This window comes from Pleurodeles waltl, chromosome 4_2, assembly GCF_031143425.1.
Source record: "Pleurodeles waltl isolate 20211129_DDA chromosome 4_2, aPleWal1.hap1.20221129, whole genome shotgun sequence".
Taxonomy (NCBI): Eukaryota; Metazoa; Chordata; class Amphibia; order Caudata; family Salamandridae; genus Pleurodeles; species Pleurodeles waltl.
In genome coordinates, this window is record NC_090443.1 from 167,632,599 (window position 1) to 167,648,978 (window position 16,380).

Genomic DNA, 16,380 nt, shown 5'->3' on the forward strand with positions numbered 1-16,380 from the left:
GCAGCCTTGTAAATATGGGCCCCCAAATCAGTTTTCTGCAGCCGAGTAGCATGAAATGGGTGTTGCTGTGGGCATACCCATGCAACACCCACTGAATGATGAGACAGCAGGGAAGAGTTCTGAATGCTTGGTGCAGTTCTAAAGATAGATGACAGTGGCCCATATATTGATGCTAAGTCAGTGGCCAATCTGCTTCATTTTTGATCAAGACATTAGCTACCCATGCTACAGTTCATTCTGTGGAAGTTTGAAACCTACCCTTGGATGTCACTTAGGGGTCACCAGTGGTCGCAGCTGTGACCCTTTGATTGCCCTTTGCTACCCCTGGCACTGCCTTTGTGATCCCTGGTCTCAGAGGTGGCAAATTAAGTGTCAGGAACACAGTGGCAGCTCGTTCTTATGGATGCTACTTGGAACGCCACTCTCTTTGTGTTTTGCAAAGTTTTTGTTATACTAGAAGTGATGAATTACATATTTTTCACTATTAGTGTAAAACAATGGAGTACAGTTAGCTGGAATATGCCTTTCCATGGCAGCTGAGGTAAGTAAAAATGTGTTAAAATGTATGTTGTGTGCTTGCCTGTGGAAGAGAGTGTGTTTATGTGAGAAAGAGTGTGTGTAAGTCTGCATTTGTGTGTATGTATAAGTATGTGTGTGAATAAAAGTGGAGGTCAAAGGGTATGTGGTTTGACATCCGCTCTCCCTTGCATTTTGGTGGATTGACAGCCATGAACCCACCCTTTAGGGAAGAGAAGTCCAAGTTGTAGGGACAGGTCTGGCTTTAGTGCTGGTGGCGCCCTGTGTGACAGTCTTTTTTGGCACCCCTCACCCCATGACCACCTCCTCGGATTCACTCACTACCACCATGCAAATATGCTCCTCATCTCTCCATAGTCCCCCTTTCAAATACATTCATTTGCATTAAAGCATACGTAAAGGCTGGCTTTACTAATCCACTTAGATATCCACACAAAATATAGTTCTGTACTTCGCAGCAGGAATGTTGACCCTCTATGCTACTTTATGGTGAGTCAAAGATGCCGCTTGACAAAACTCCCATCTCTCTCCCTAGCAGGAACATTAATCACAAGAAGTATCTTGACATTTTATTTGTTTCCTGAAGGCTGGACGCACAAGGAACTTTTCAGCTGGTGCTTTTAAATCGCAACTTTAGTAAGTCATTGCTAAACACAGCGCCCCCTGAGGTCAGTGTCCCCCAATCTAGATCAGCACCCGGTATGGCCGCACCGCTCGCACCGACCTAAAGTTGGCCCCGTGCAGGGATTAGTAATAAATTGTGAATCAGGTTACAGCAGATGTTCCAGTTAAAATAGGAACATTGAAGAATAAACAGTTTTTATTATGCGATTCAAGTCCTGAGAACTTGCTTGGAAGGGAACTTCTTTGCAAGATGAATTCCATAATATATTGCACACCGGATGGTGTTGCTTTTAAAACACACACAAAAGATTCAGGGCCAGATTTAAAAAACGTGGCAATGCGCTCAGTGTGGCGCCACTTTTGTTGCGCCCCTCAGTGTCCCCATAATGCCATCCTCTGTGCACCATATCCAATATACAGCGCTCTATTCGGGTTAGTTAGGGAACTGGCATCAACATTTTTGACACTAGTTCGAAGCTTTGCAGGTTTAGCATAAACATTTTTGATGCTAATCCTGCAAAGCCCATTGAGGCCCATTGCAAACAATGGCATGTCTCCTTCTAATGCAGAGGGTAGAAAAACAATTATGCAAAGAAATCTCTTAGATTTCTTTGCGTCATTTCTCCCTCATCTACTCCCCCAGTGGGGGAACACCCCCTTTGCATACATTATGCCTGGAACATGCATAATGTATCACAAAGGGTTACAAAGTGGCTCAATGCATGCATTGCACCACTTTGTACATTTAGGGTGGTGATTTTGGTCTTGTGAGGCCTCATTACCAGAACAAAAAAATGATGCTAATGTGGCTCAAGGAGGCGCTAGGGGCTCTTAAATCTGCCCTCAGCCTTTACAATTAATTTAGAAGATACCAGAATTAAGCTGCACTCAGTTTTGACAAAATGTATCTTACTTCTGGATTTAAGACATACTGTCAAGGAAGAGGTATGTGATTATACTGGCAAAGAAATTGGGCTGCTTAAAACAGCAGAGCCAGTAAAAATAATGATTGAATCAGATTAAATATTTCCTAGAACTAGACAGTAAAGACTTCTGAAAGAGGCTAGGAAAGCAATGAAACAAGTAATGGAAAAAACAACTAATACTGGGAATTCTTCGAGAAGTTCTTGGTAGTCCTTGCCATTCTCCAGTGATGGGAATCAATAAACCAAATGGCAAATGGAGATTCATACAGGACCTTCAAAAATTAAATTAAATTGTTGTTCTTTGTTGTCCAGCGGTAATGAACCCAACAGTAATATTGTTCCAGGTTCCAGGTTCATACAGAGGCAGTATGATATATCGTCATTGGCTAATACCAAACATTCTTCTCAATCAGTTTATTTTTGCATTTCAACCTGTGAGTAAAGCTCTTGTGGTGTAAACTCTCACAAGTGTATATTGACAGTCCGTCACTTTTCTCCCAGATATTGAAAAAAGATTTAGAGAGTCTAAAATTGCAATGCAAATCAGATACAGTTCAATATATAGATGATTTGCTGACAGCAGCTAAGACAAAAGAAGGCTGTAAACAGTATACCATTGCTTCACTAACCATCTTGCTGAAAATGGGAATTAAGGCTCCCCAACTAAAATGCAGTATTGCTAGAAAGAAGTTGTTCATCTCGGGCACCATATTGAGAAAGATGTGATTAAATTTCCAATGTAAGTGCAAAAGAGAATAACTCTATTAACTATTGCTTAATAAATGTTTCATATTGGGTTGAATATCTCTGGAGCATAGCTGATGAGGAAGCAAACAGATGATTTCTCTTACCACAAGAAATGGGTTAGTGTTTGAGACCTTTCAAAATTACGACACTGTTTCTGATTTGCCAGTGCAATCTAACCATTTTATATGCATAAAATGCATAGAAAACCCTCTGGTTTTGAAAGACCAGGGGTGAGTTTTTAATTTCATCCCAAAACTCTGTCCGAGTTCTCCAAGATTTTACTTTCTCACTCCGTTTTCATACGTTTGATATTTAGGATTTAGAGGGGTTTATAACTTGACTTGATTTATGATTCTGTACTTATGTACTATTGAGTCTTTATCGCTAAGCTTTGCATTTTTCTGTAACATTCTATTAATTATTCTGGATTAATCTCAAAAACAAGTCTGATCCAAAACTCAGTTCTTGAGTGGTCTCAGTTTCTGAATGGTTTGAATCTGTTAAAGTTGAAGTTAAAGGGTTGCACAGTCTCTTGCTGAAAGATCAATGAGAAGGTTGATGGAGCTGAACTGCTTAAAGTAAATATTAGGTATCTGTGATATTGGGGTTCAGGAAGTTATTGGGGTTTGACTCCCACAACAGGGTAGAGGTAACAGAAATTTGATTAAAATTGAAAGTAAATTTAAATCAACATCTGATCACGTTTTAAAGATGACATTCTGAACTGAGGGTGAGTGAGGTTCCCAACTACACAATGTTGTATAAGATAAAACTTGTTATGGAGGCAGTGTTTTAACCCTTTAACTTATCCCCTGAGAAAGGGCTTTTTTTAGGTCAAGTCCTCCAGAATGCTCAGGATGTCTGCCTGCAAAAGAATTTACAGGGGCTTACAGCCCACCCCTTAGTGTCACTCTCATTTGTTTGTTTCCGCTTCAATGGCTTTCCTTGTCCCAGCTTTTCTATTGTGTGATTTTCCCTCCCGTGGAGCATATCTCCTTTACCCACTATTGGATGGACTAGCTTAACACTGAACTAACTTACAGTCTTTGGATTGTTCTAGTGCGACTGCCGCATGATTGGAGGAGCTTCAGAAGTGGGACGCTGGAAAACCCTCTGGTCGACTTCATCCTTCCAGATTTGGACTGAGAGCTATATAAAAGATATGGGCCCTATCAGGGAGCAAATTCTCTCCAACCTTCCCCCCTGCCACCATCTAAAGGTTTGCAGCTCCTTAGTAGCACGCCCTCCAACCACACTTTATGATGTTTACATCTCTCAGTGACTCCCGACTTGAACTTAAATGTTAATTCCTCAGGTAATCCCCTGACAAAAATGTATTGGTGTCTTCTTCCCTTTTAGGCTTAGAGAGACTTTTATCTTCTATTTTAAATCTCTTAAAAAAAATTGTTGGAGGATCAGACTGTATCTACGACTTCGTAACAGCCACATTAAAAGAACTAGTTGCTAGTAAAAGAGTCAACTCTGAATCACCCCCATCACAACGAGAACTTCAGTAAACACGGATATACTTCCGGTACTGATTTTTGTTCCCAGGCTGGCACACCTCAGATTGAGATACTTCCTAAGAATTTAGTTTCCATCAAGAGTCCAGTAGACTCCATTATATTCAAATTGAGAGATTTCTCATCAGGGAAAAGCCTGGATTTCTATCTTCAAAGTTCAGGACAGGATGTGTTTCCGATTTTCAAAGCTCGAGCAAAGGCAAACTCTGTGACTGGGGTTCCCTGTCTATCAGTGCTAAAGCCAACATGCAAAAGGAAAAACTTAAGAGGGTCAAAAAATCAACCTGAAAGTTCTCCAAAAAAGGTCAGAGAAAGGTGTGATTTTTTGAGGATTTCCCCCGACCCATAAGAATCTTTAACCCCGGAGGCTCCTGTTCTACAACACTTTACTGTAAATATTGATTCTCAAGCAATGGCCGCTCCTCTACGTCCTCCCCGCATGCCAGATATAGATGACTCAATCCTGATTCAAAATATGTCCATATCATAATCAAATAGGCTATCTTTAAATCCCCTAGCACAATCTTTTGGAGTTCCTCTGGGGCCTAGGCTAAAGCCGGAATGGTTGCCACCTTCAAAAAGGGAAAAGAAAAGAAACTCTGAGGATGCTTTGATTCTTGACTTTTTACTTTTATTTGAAACAGACGTTATTCTAAATAGATCTCAGTTGTTAAAGTGTTTTTCAGAGATAGAATCGCCTAGTCCAATTGAAAGTAATGATTTATATCTGGTTACTCTGGAGGACTCAGGCTTTTGGCCCCAAAACTTGAGCGTTTTTCTATTCAAAACTGATTGTCAACAAAATCTTAAATTATTCTGAACGTCTACAATGTAAAGGTATCAACGTGGTGCCCGTTTTGAGCAGGGTGGGAAGCATGTTAGCTGGTAGGGCCTCACAGCCCTACCCTATCCTATTGTGGGAGCCAAACCCCAAGAACTTTGTGGAGAAGTGTAGCACAATGTTTAGAGTGGCAGACCCTGATGCAGAGATCTGGCCTGGGACCAGGGTTCAATTCCCGCCTCAGTAGGTGTTGGGCTCAATTCCTTTGGATCAGATAATTCTCGCCTCAGTGCTTAATCTAATTAATGGGTCTCACTCTGTACCTCTGGGCAATAGCTTGCTTAATCTCCACAAAGGCCCTGCCAGCGCTTGGATGCCTGGCTTCACCCTGGGGGTTTCCCAGGAGTGGGTGCCTCACACTGAAAAGCCAGGAGGGGTTCCACAGTGGTATGCGTACAGCGCCTTCAGACCCTAATCGGTGAGTAGTGGGCTATACAAGTGCAAAGTTTAAGTTTACAGCATTCCCTCGAAGGTGTGAGGAAACACAGTTCTACTCCTATTCCCTTAGGTAATCTTGACAACTATCCTTTCGATCAAATGGGTTTAAAAATGTTTCTAAGGGAATATGGCCAGGAAGTGTCACTTAGGGACCCCCCGACGCCCTCACTCCATGATTCAAGTATTAATTCCTATTCCTGGAACTGGCCACCGGCCGCGTTAAGTAGCTCCTCCACAATATCTCGTCCAACAGCACCGTCTAAGTAGTAATGAGCTCACTATTGTATCCTGGAACGCTGCAGGTATAAATAATAAGGGGGAAAAAAATCGAGTTTTTTTATACTTTAAATGCTGATATAATCTGCCACCAAGAGACTTGGTCCAGTGGGGAGTTCCTGTGTGATAACTATTATTCGCTTTGTTTTAATGCTACCCCCTCAAATAGAGGCCGCGCCAAGGGTAGGGTAGCTTGTCTGCTGTCTAATAGGCTTCACTGACATTTTAAATTCTATAGAGACCCCAACAACTTGTTCTTAGCTATAATTTCACACAGCGCTGGTGAAGGGTCTGATGCAGCTTCTCTGGCGTTGATAAATTCTTATATCCCTCCTGGTGTTCCCTACGAAAGCCTTTTAACTAACATATTTCTTTTTATTAAGGAGTTTTTTGATAGGGAGCCAGCAATGCAAATTTTTATGGTTAGCAATTTAAATTGTAAAATTTCTAATTTAGTACTTTAATCTTTCTGGGATGAGGAAAAAGAGGAAGCTTTTAGGATTCCAACTTGTGTTCTCCCCCATTAAATAAGATCTGACAAGCGTGGGAGGCTTCTCCTTGAGTACCTGAAGGTGAATGATTACAGTATAGTGAATGGTAGACTCCCATCTGATTCACCAGCCCACTATATGCACAAGTCTCCAGGGGGCGGTGCTATTTTGGATTATGTGGTAACTAGCTATCAGGCATTCTCCTTGGTATGGGACATAAAAGTTCTAGAGACCGTTTTCAGTGATCATAATACTTTTGTTGTTTCTATCAATTTGAAAGTGTTCCCTGCTGATCCCTGGCGTTTGGAGGGGCCGAAATCAAATGTATTGTCAAAACTGGCAGAATGCATTGGTCCCCTGGTAGGCTTGAGGGGCTTTAAGGTATTTTAGAGATCATTTCGGATGACCTTGAAAACTCGGCAGGAAATGTTTTGGAGAGATTTACCAAGTTTCTGCAGCAGCTAACTCTGTCCACCCGCCAGAAGGCCCAGAGCAAGTATATGGTAAAACCTCGTCCCCTACTTTTATTGAACAGAGAAATTAATACTCTCAATCATAAGCAAGATATGGAATACACGTTAGAAAGGTAATCCTGGTTAGACCTGTTAAAAAGAACGAGGAGGTGCTTAAGAGCTCGTCTAAAAAGGATACTATGGACAGATTTTGGATTGCGGTAAGGGAAGCAGCTTTTAAGGGCCATTCCAGGATTTTTTGGTTATTGGTTGCAGACGGGTGTGGCATGAGAACCAGATCTCTCCCAATGACCAGTAATGAAACCAGCTGGTCTACTTTTTTATCTGGCCTTTACGCTTCTAATGGGATTACTGTGGAGCTCCTGCAAGCTGGGGCAGAGTCCTTATAAACATACCCCACTCTAAAAGAAATTGAAGACGTAATCAGAGGCATGTGAAGTTCGGCCACAAAGGGCCCTGATGAAATCCCTGTACTGGTAATAAAACACGAAATACCCACCTGGTGCAAAATCTTTTTCCAGTTCTTTCAATGATGGTATGAAACCAGGAATATCCTCCCATCCTGGAAGGGCAGTATTATTGTTCCACTATACAAGAAAAGGGACTGTAATTGTCCCGGGATCTATCGCCAGATCGCTCTTCTGGACACAGTTGAAATTATTTTTGCCAAATATCTGCTTTCCCAGATTAGCGTTTGGGTGGAAAGAAATAAAATTATCCCCCTGGAGAACTCAGGCTTTAGGGAAAACATGGTACAATCAATAACATCTCGGGCCTTCAATTAATAAATGAGAAATATGTCTCCTTGAGAAGGGAGGTGATTTATGCAGCCTTTATTGACTTTTCCACAGCATTTGATAAAGTAGATCAAGCTACGCTGTGGAAAAAGCTTTTAAGATTAGGCATACCTGGCACTCCCTTAGAACTGGTGGTTGCTCTCCATTCCTCCACTTGGTGTAGGGTATTTCTAGGGGGAGAAAGAGGTTTATCCCATGTAATCCCAACGCAGAATGGCCTAAAACAAGGTTGTATGCTGGCCCTGTTGCTGTTTTCCTAGTACATCTCAGATTTACCCACCTATTTAACTTGGTGTGAGGGCTTTGCCCCAAAATTGGGAGGAAGGCCGATATGTTGCCTGCTTTATGCGGATGATATAATTATATTGGATCGTACCCTGAAAGGGCTAAATAATGGCCTTCAACCCTTTAGGCAATGTACAGAAGCCCATTTTTTTCAAACTAAACTGCTCCAAAAGTAAAAGGTTCAAATATGGCAGTTTCTGTTGGTTTTGGGGAGCTGAGCAACTTGAAAGAGTAAACTCATACATCTTTTTGGGTAAAATTGTCTGTGGGAACCTTAATGATAGGGTGCATACAGAACATAATCAACACAAGGCTCTATCCCAGGCTAACAGCTTGAATGACCTATATAGGGAAATTGGTAGGAGACATTTTAAATATCTCCTAGAGGTTTATCAGGCAAAGACACCACCATCCTTACTCTATGGCATAGAACATATTGGCGTTTCTAAATGGGCATTCCTCGATAAACTCGAGGGCCGTGCCTTAAGGAATCTTACTTCCACAAATTCTGCCTTTTCAGCGGCTACATTAAGGCTCGAGTAGGGTTTGCGCTGTGCTTTTGTTCAAGGATTGGCTGCGTCATGCGCTGGGTAGTTAGCTTGATGACGTGTGGTGATGACTCTTTGAGCCATTGTTAAAAAAATACATTTTGCCAAGGTAAAATACTCTATTAGCAGGAATTTCTTATATTCCATAGATATCTTACAATTAGATCCCACAATGATTTTCACATTTTCTCCTGCACTGCTCAAATCCACAATTAGGCAAGTAACTTGGTACGCAAGCCTTTGCCTGGACAAACAGCAGAGTTTTCAATCTTTAATTGGCACCATACGATTGAAGGTAATGCAGCCCTACCTTAGTTGGAACCTACCTCAAGGGGTAAGAAGATTCTGGCTGTTGCTGCGACAGGGGCTGCTTCCTCTTAATATATTACAGGCTACGCGGTACAGAACCTCAGCCTTTTGTAACTTTTACCAAAATGGGAGTTCAAGATTTGAATCATGTTGTTTTTATTTGTCGAGCTCTGTTGCCATTTCGTGGAGATGGCTGTGTCCCACCTGTCTCAATCTCTCTTTACGCACTGCTTCGGAGTTATGGCAAGCCTTCTCTGCTCCCCCAACTGAAAAGTTTTGTCTTAGAATTTTTAAGTATTTAAATGTTTTTTATCTTATTTAGTTGTATATGAAGGTTTAGCTTTTACTTTTTTTTAAGGCTTTCTACTTTTGTGTGTTTTATGTGGCACTCCTACGGTACTCCTCTTTTTCTTTTTGCCTAAGTACTCCGTGAGAGTGCACATATTTTCCCACTCTTTGTATGCTTCCCCCCATGCACTCTGTGTGTTTCTCTCTTGTGTTGCAAGCTTCTCCTGCAGCAAAAACCCTCCCCATCATTCATGCTACATTTCTTCCTCATGTGCTCCTCTTTGCCTTGTGTTGCTCTCCCATGTGCACTGCATTTCCCTTCCACTGCCATTGCCCCACACACCCAGTGTTGTTTTTTTATTATTTTGTTTGGCAGGGTGGAAGGAACAGGCAACAAATTGCCTTTACCCCCAGTATTATAAAAAAGAGATTTTGGACTACTACCTTTCCCTCTTTTTATTTACTATCAACTTAGATTTGAAAAAATGGTGCCTGCCTCATTTGAAGGTGTGAATGCACAGTGATGCATGTATGTGACAACAAAATGAAGTTGCTGCTGCAGCCACAACATGACACTTTTTTTTGGAAATGCTGCGCCTCACCTTGCTGACGTTGTATAGCGTCGCCAAAAAGCAAATGCAAAGACAATAGGTCCCGAAGTCAAGAGCTTGTTTCTCCTGGGACTGAATGGGCAGCTTCATAAAGTACACCATTTCAACAGGCTAGATTTGCAAATGTCCAATTTAATTAAAATGCATTACTACAACACAATGAATTTAAAAGGTGAGAGTTAGTGCTAATGTGTGGCACCAAACATGTGTAGGAGGTGTGATTGACTTGTCCTACTCATTAGCTGGCAATCATTAGATATAGAAGGAACGTTTATGATCATCCATGTCTCACCTTCTGCTCCAAGACTCAAGCCATCGTCTAAGCTATTTCCATCACTGTGAAGCCCTGAAAGAAACAATAAGAAAATAAAATGTTTCTCAAAATTCTACTGGGGGAGCATTTTTCACTTATCATTTATACAAATTTCACATATGCAGGAATCACAAAAGGGCTTCGTTCGGGGTATATATGTCACAACTACACCAGTGAGCAGATGACCTTGACATGCAGAGAGTGAAGTATGAGAAGCAACAAATTAATTGTTACAGCACCAGTTACTGGAAATTATTGGTTTTACTGTGCACTATAAATATTCTCTTACGGGTTGCAGCTGCTGAATGCTAGTCAAATCTATGGAGGAAAATGCAGAAAAGAATAGGGAATTTCCAGGAAATTGAGTAGGTGCAAGGTTTTGTGAGGGGTGCACATTGCATTGCGCAGGCTGCACCTCCTAGCTGGGACTGTGGCAGGCGGGCCGACAATGCCATCAGTGCACCCGGAGGCAGGTACACACTCAGCCTGGGTCCGCCACAGCATGGCAAGCAGAGCTCTGTGAGTGGGAGTGCAGCGCATTGTGCAGAGCACACCTCCCACGTAGGACTGTGGCAGGAGGGCCACCAACACATTCAGCCCGTCTCCACAGCGCGGGAAGCAGAGTTCTGTGAGTGGGGCACAGCTCATTGCGGAGACTACATCTCCCAGCTGGGACTGCAGCAGGAGTGCCCCCCACGCCATCAGTGCACCCGGAGGCTCATACGAATTCAGCCTGGGCGAAGCCTAGCATAGCCCAAAAGAGGCCGGGCCAGGCACCCCTCCTTTCCCACGTGGATACAGGTCACTTTTCTGGCGCCACCTTTGTACTGTACAGATTTTTGTTATCTAATTTCATTTTGAAGAAAGCTTTGACTCATATTGATCCCGCCTGATAGACTTAAGGAATTAGAAATGAGGAAAAGGAAACCTGCTAGTTCAGGGTCTTGAATATGGCCCCAGGCACAGGCAAGGTCCACCATAGATAACTTCCTGGTGAGGGTAGTTGGCGTAATAACAAATGTATTAAAATTAGCGGAAAGAAGGCTCTCCTTTACAGTTGAGGACCTGGTTTCATCACTTCCTACACCCTGTGTTATCAGGGACACTTCAATCAAATAACTCTCAGAGGAGTAATTTTGCTGTTATTGATATTTTATCTGGTCAGCCTCCTGGACCATTAATATGGTCAGTTGAGAAGGATACAGCCACAATGGTGGAAGTGGCAGAAGCAAGGATAAAAATTGTGACCTCAGAAGCCCATATAGAAACATTGAGCGGTGTCATCTGTACTCACTCACCTGAGCGTGAACCAGCCACAAAGCAGAGGAGGCGGTCCCCAATTGCTAAAGCGACTAAACTCATGCAAGCCATTCAAGAGACAAAGCGGCATCCTAAAGTAGTAACAACCCCAACGCAAAATATTTCAAATGATCACGAAAGGGAAAACATCTGCTGTCTTCTTAGTGACATGCTAGACATAAAGCGGCACCCAGTTCTTGCCCAGCTCACATCATTTAAGTCGGAGCTAAAATCCTTTATGGCAATTTTGACAGGGCCCTCTGTCGGGGGCAGAAAATGGCACTATTGTAAGTGTCACCCAAATACTCAATCGCCAATTCCCCCCACAAATGAGGGAGCTAACTCTGTTGAAAGATTGCACGCAGGAAATGTGTTTGAAAAACAGAAGAAGGAGATGAGATGACGATTGTTTAGTGAAGCTAGCTTTAGTCCCGAGCGACAGCTTTCTCCAACAGCGCCATTGGTAAGCTCGGTTGGAGTAAACGCAAAGTTGTCAGTGATCTATCTCCCAGTCGCAGCCTGCCCCTACGTTGTTGTCTTGGCAAATGTTCCCCCTTTAGTAGATGTCCTTAATAAATAAAGTTGCATGTCGGCTATCGCAGAATTTAATGGGCCATTGGGATTTGCGTCAGGAGATTATTTTTGCAGGGCGAGTGGGAGGAATTGGCTCACTACCACGGCAAACTCAAAGAGATGTAATCGTCATAAACTTCCGCAATCCCAAATTGGTGGGTGCAAAGAAAGCAAGTGCAAGTGCAGGAAGGGTGGAATGAAGCTCTATAAAAATTCTACCATTGGGCTTTTTTTTTACAGACATCTAAATCGGGCTCCAAGAGGAGATCAATTTGTCCAATCTCGTACCCAGGAGGTAATCAGAGGTAATGTAGATACACAGGTGCTGACTGACATTAGATTTAGGGGGTCATTATGACCCGGGTGGTGAGTGGAAATGTGGCGGAACATGCCGCCAAAATATAAGAATAGCGGGATGGCTGCAGCCAACCCGCCACTTCTCCACTCATAATGCCATGGCGGTATCAGCCGCGGGGCCGGAGATGTCAGTCTCCAGCCTGGCGGCTGGCATGGTACTACCGGCGGCATTATGAGCCTGCCTACCACCATGGTTTTTGTGGTGTTCGCAACACCACGAAAACCATGGCGGTAGGCCCTACAGGTGACGGGGAATTCCTTCCCTGTCACGGGTAGCCGGCTCCCCCACCCCCCAACAAACACCAGACGCCTGCCACCCCTCATCCAAACTCCCCCTTCACACCTTCCAATCCTCACACTCCCTCCCACCCCCATACATCCACACACCCACAGACACGCACCACGCATACACCCAATCACTCACACTGGCATACACGCATTCATACATGCATACTTCCAGACATGCTCGCACACATTCTTGCATACAGTCACACTGACATGCAGGCACGCACTCACTTCACCATTCTTTCACGCATTCATTCACACGCATACAACCACGTAAACAACATAGCACACACAGACGCATTCATACACACACTCACACATTCATGCACACAACCAGACACACACATCTCCCCCACTCCATACCCTGTCGGAAGCTCGACTTACCTTTGTTGAGGAGGGCTTTTGGCAGGTAAGGGGCGCTGCTATCACCAGCAGCGCCCCGCCAGCAGAACACCACCAGGCCGTATCACAGGTCATGATACAGCTGTTGGCGTTCTATTGGTGTGGCGGTGCTGGTGGTAGCAGCGCCAGCTCACCACCGTCCGCCAGTATGATCACTGCTAGATTTCCACCCTTCTTGTGGCAGAAGGCCAGCAGTGATCATAATATGTCGGTTGGTACCCGCAGTGACGGTATGTTGGCGGCAGTCACCACTGCAGTAGGTGGGGTTTACCACCATTGTTATAATGAGGGCCTTAGTGTGCTTGCCTCTTTAGATCAAAATGATTAATTACTTGCTGTAGGAGGCTGGCCTGGCTTATAGTGGGTACCTTGTGGTACTTACACCCTGTGCCAGGTCCAGTTATCTCTTATTAGTAGAATAGAGGTGTTTCTAGCAGTTTAGGCTGATAGAAGGTAGCTATGGCAAAGCAGCTTAGGCTGAACTAGGAGACATGCAAAGCTCCTACTCTACCACTTATATCATATAGCACAATATCATATGAAAACACAATACTCAGAGTTACTAAAAAATAAAGGTACTTTATTTTTATGACAATATGCCAAAAGTATCTCAGAGAATACCCTCACTTAGAAGGTAAGTAATATACACAAGTTATATGTACACTAACTCAAAACAGGTAAGTAACAGTAAGAAAAGTAGTGCAACCAATGTAGAATTACAATAGGATGCAATAGGTGAACATAGGTCTAGGGGCAACACAACCATATACTCCAAAAGTGGAATGCGAATCGCGAATGGACCCCAGACCTATGGGAGCTTGTAGAGGGTCGCTGGGACTGAAAGAAAACAGTCAGGGTGTCCAAGATACCCCACCCCAAGACCCTGAAAAGTAGGAGTAAAGTTACCCTACTACCCCAGAAATACACAATAGTCGTGATAGGGGGATTCTGCAAGAACCACAAGCACCAGCAAAACACTGAAGATGGATTCCTGGACGTGAGGACCTTCAAGGCAACGGGACCAAGTTCAAGAGTCGCAATAGGGTCCGGGGGGTCAGGAGCCCAGGAAACCCCGGATGAAGGTGCAAAAGGGCTGCCCCTGGGTGGAAGAAGCCGAAGATTCTGCAACAACGAAAAGGGCTAGGAACTTCTCCTTTGAATGGAAGATGTCCCACGGCATGCTGGATGTTGCAGAAGTGTTTCCATGCAGAAATACCGCAAACAAGCTTTGCTAGCTGCAAGGGTCGCGGTAGAGGTTTTTGGGTGCTGCTGGGGACCAGGAAGGACCAGGATGTTGCCCCTAGGAGGAGGAGAAAAAGGGTGTAGACTGGCTTATGCAGAGATGGGCACCATCTGTGCCCATCAAATCATTTCCAGAGGCTGGGGGAGGCTACTCCTCCCCAGCCCTTCACACCTATTTTGCAAAGGGAGAGGGTGTAACACCCTCTCTCAGAGGAAATCCTTTGTTCTGCCTTCCTGGGACTGGGCTGCCCAGACCCCAGGAAGGCAGAATCCTGTATGAGGGGGTTGGCAGCAGCAGCAGCTGCAGTGGAAACCCCAGAAAGGCAGTTTGGCAGTACCCGGGTTCTGTGCTAGAGACCCGGGGGATCATGGAATTGTCCCCCCAATACCAGAATGGTATTGGGGTAACAATTCCATGATCTTAGACATGTTATATGCCATGTTCGGAGTTACCATTGTGACGCTATACACAGGTAGTGACCTATGTATAGTTCACACATGTAATGGTGTCCCCGCACTCACAAAGTTCGGGGAATTTGCCCTGTACAATGTGGGGGCACCTTGGCTACAGCCAGTGTGCCCACACACTAAGTAACCTTGCACCTAACCTTCACCAAGTGAGTGTTAGACATATAGGTGACTTATAAGTTACTTATGTGCAGTGGAAAATGGTTGTGAAATAACGTGGACGTTATTTCACTCAGGCTGCAATGGCAGGCCTGTGTAAGTATTGCCTGAGCTCCCTATGGGTGGCAAAGGAAATGCTGCAGCCCATAGGGATCTCCTGGAACCCTAATACCCTGGGTACCTAGGAACCATTTACAAGGGAATTATATGGGTGTACCAGTGTGCCAATGAGAATTGGTAAAATTAGTCACTAGCCTGCAGTGACAGTTTTGGAAAGCAGAGAGAGCATAAACACTGAGGTTCTGGCTAGCAGAGCCTCAGTGATACAGTTAGGCACGACACAGGGAACATATACAGGCATACATTATGAGCACTGGGGTCCTGCCTAGCAGGATCCCAATGACACAAGGGCAAAAACAAACATACACACAGTGAAAATGGGGTTAACATGCCAGGCAAGATGGTACTTTCCTACACTTGCTGCCTTGCCAGCCAAAGGAAAGCCAGTTGAAGAAATGTCGATTCCATCATTAAATCATCAATGGGCATCCATTTCAGTGGAGCAAGCAGAAGGGGCAAAAGTCCTAAATAGTATGGTTTCTTGTAAGTATGGCGTCTCTCTTTGTACCCTTTGCAAAATTCAGATGCCAGGCAAAGTGGCGTAAGTATCATGACATGGAACATTGCAGGTGCACGTCAAAAGTTGGATAACCAGGAGTGGTTAATCTTGTCCACTCATAACGTGATTTGCATCCAAGAGACCTGATGACAAGTCCTTTTAATCTGGAGGGCTTTTCTTTGTTAATTCAAACAGCCCTTCCTTCGCCAGCAGCCAGACCTAGTGGAACCTCGTCTAGACCTTTTCAAATCGGACACTAAACTATGGGGCCCAAAAGTGCGGCGGAGAAAAAGATCCCAGACTCCTGGAGATCAGCTACCTGATTGACGATCCTTAAAAAGGAGACACATCTTCACCGCCCTGTTATTGGCCAAACTCCCTCATTGACGCAACAGTTAAAGTTTTGGGGAGGGTAATCCTGGGACACCTAGAAACTTGGGCAGAGGAACTTAAGGTCTTAGCCACCGGTCCAGTTTGGATTCAGGCCAGGGGCGGCACTATTGAACAAACTCTAAAACTTCACCTCATTATTAGCAAATATGTAAATGTAAAAAAAGGGTGTCTGTTCACATGGCCTTCATAGATTTATCTAGCACTTCTGATTTAGTAAATAGTGACAAACATTGGGTCATAATGGAGGAAATGGGTTTTGAATCTGACCTTTTCACCCTGATCAAATGTCTCCATTATAATTTGAAGGTGGCTGTTCATTATGAGCCACAGGGAGAACTGACATTCTAAATAAAATCAGTTAGATTGGTAAAACAACGGGCATTTTAGCCCTATTTTTATTTTTGGTTTATATAGTGGCATCGCTGATTACCTTAAAAAAGCTTGTGTGGATGTCCCTATACTCCTATACGCAGACGATGCAGTCTTAATAGCCCGAACTTCAAACAGCTTGCAAGTTTTGATGAATTTGTTTGCAGAATATATGGAGGGGTTGGAT

General features: G+C 43.8%; 1 protein-coding gene across 1 annotated transcript in view; it reads right to left on the reverse strand.

Annotated features, from left to right (window-relative positions):
* TESPA1 (thymocyte expressed, positive selection associated 1) overlaps positions 1–16,380 on the reverse strand; it is a 523,617-nt gene that overhangs the window by 42,879 nt on the left and 464,358 nt on the right. The window contains exon 6 of the mRNA XM_069231034.1: positions 10,007–10,060. Coding sequence (XP_069087135.1) covers positions 10,007–10,060 — 54 coding nt within the window. The remainder of the gene's footprint in view (positions 1–10,006; positions 10,061–16,380) is intronic.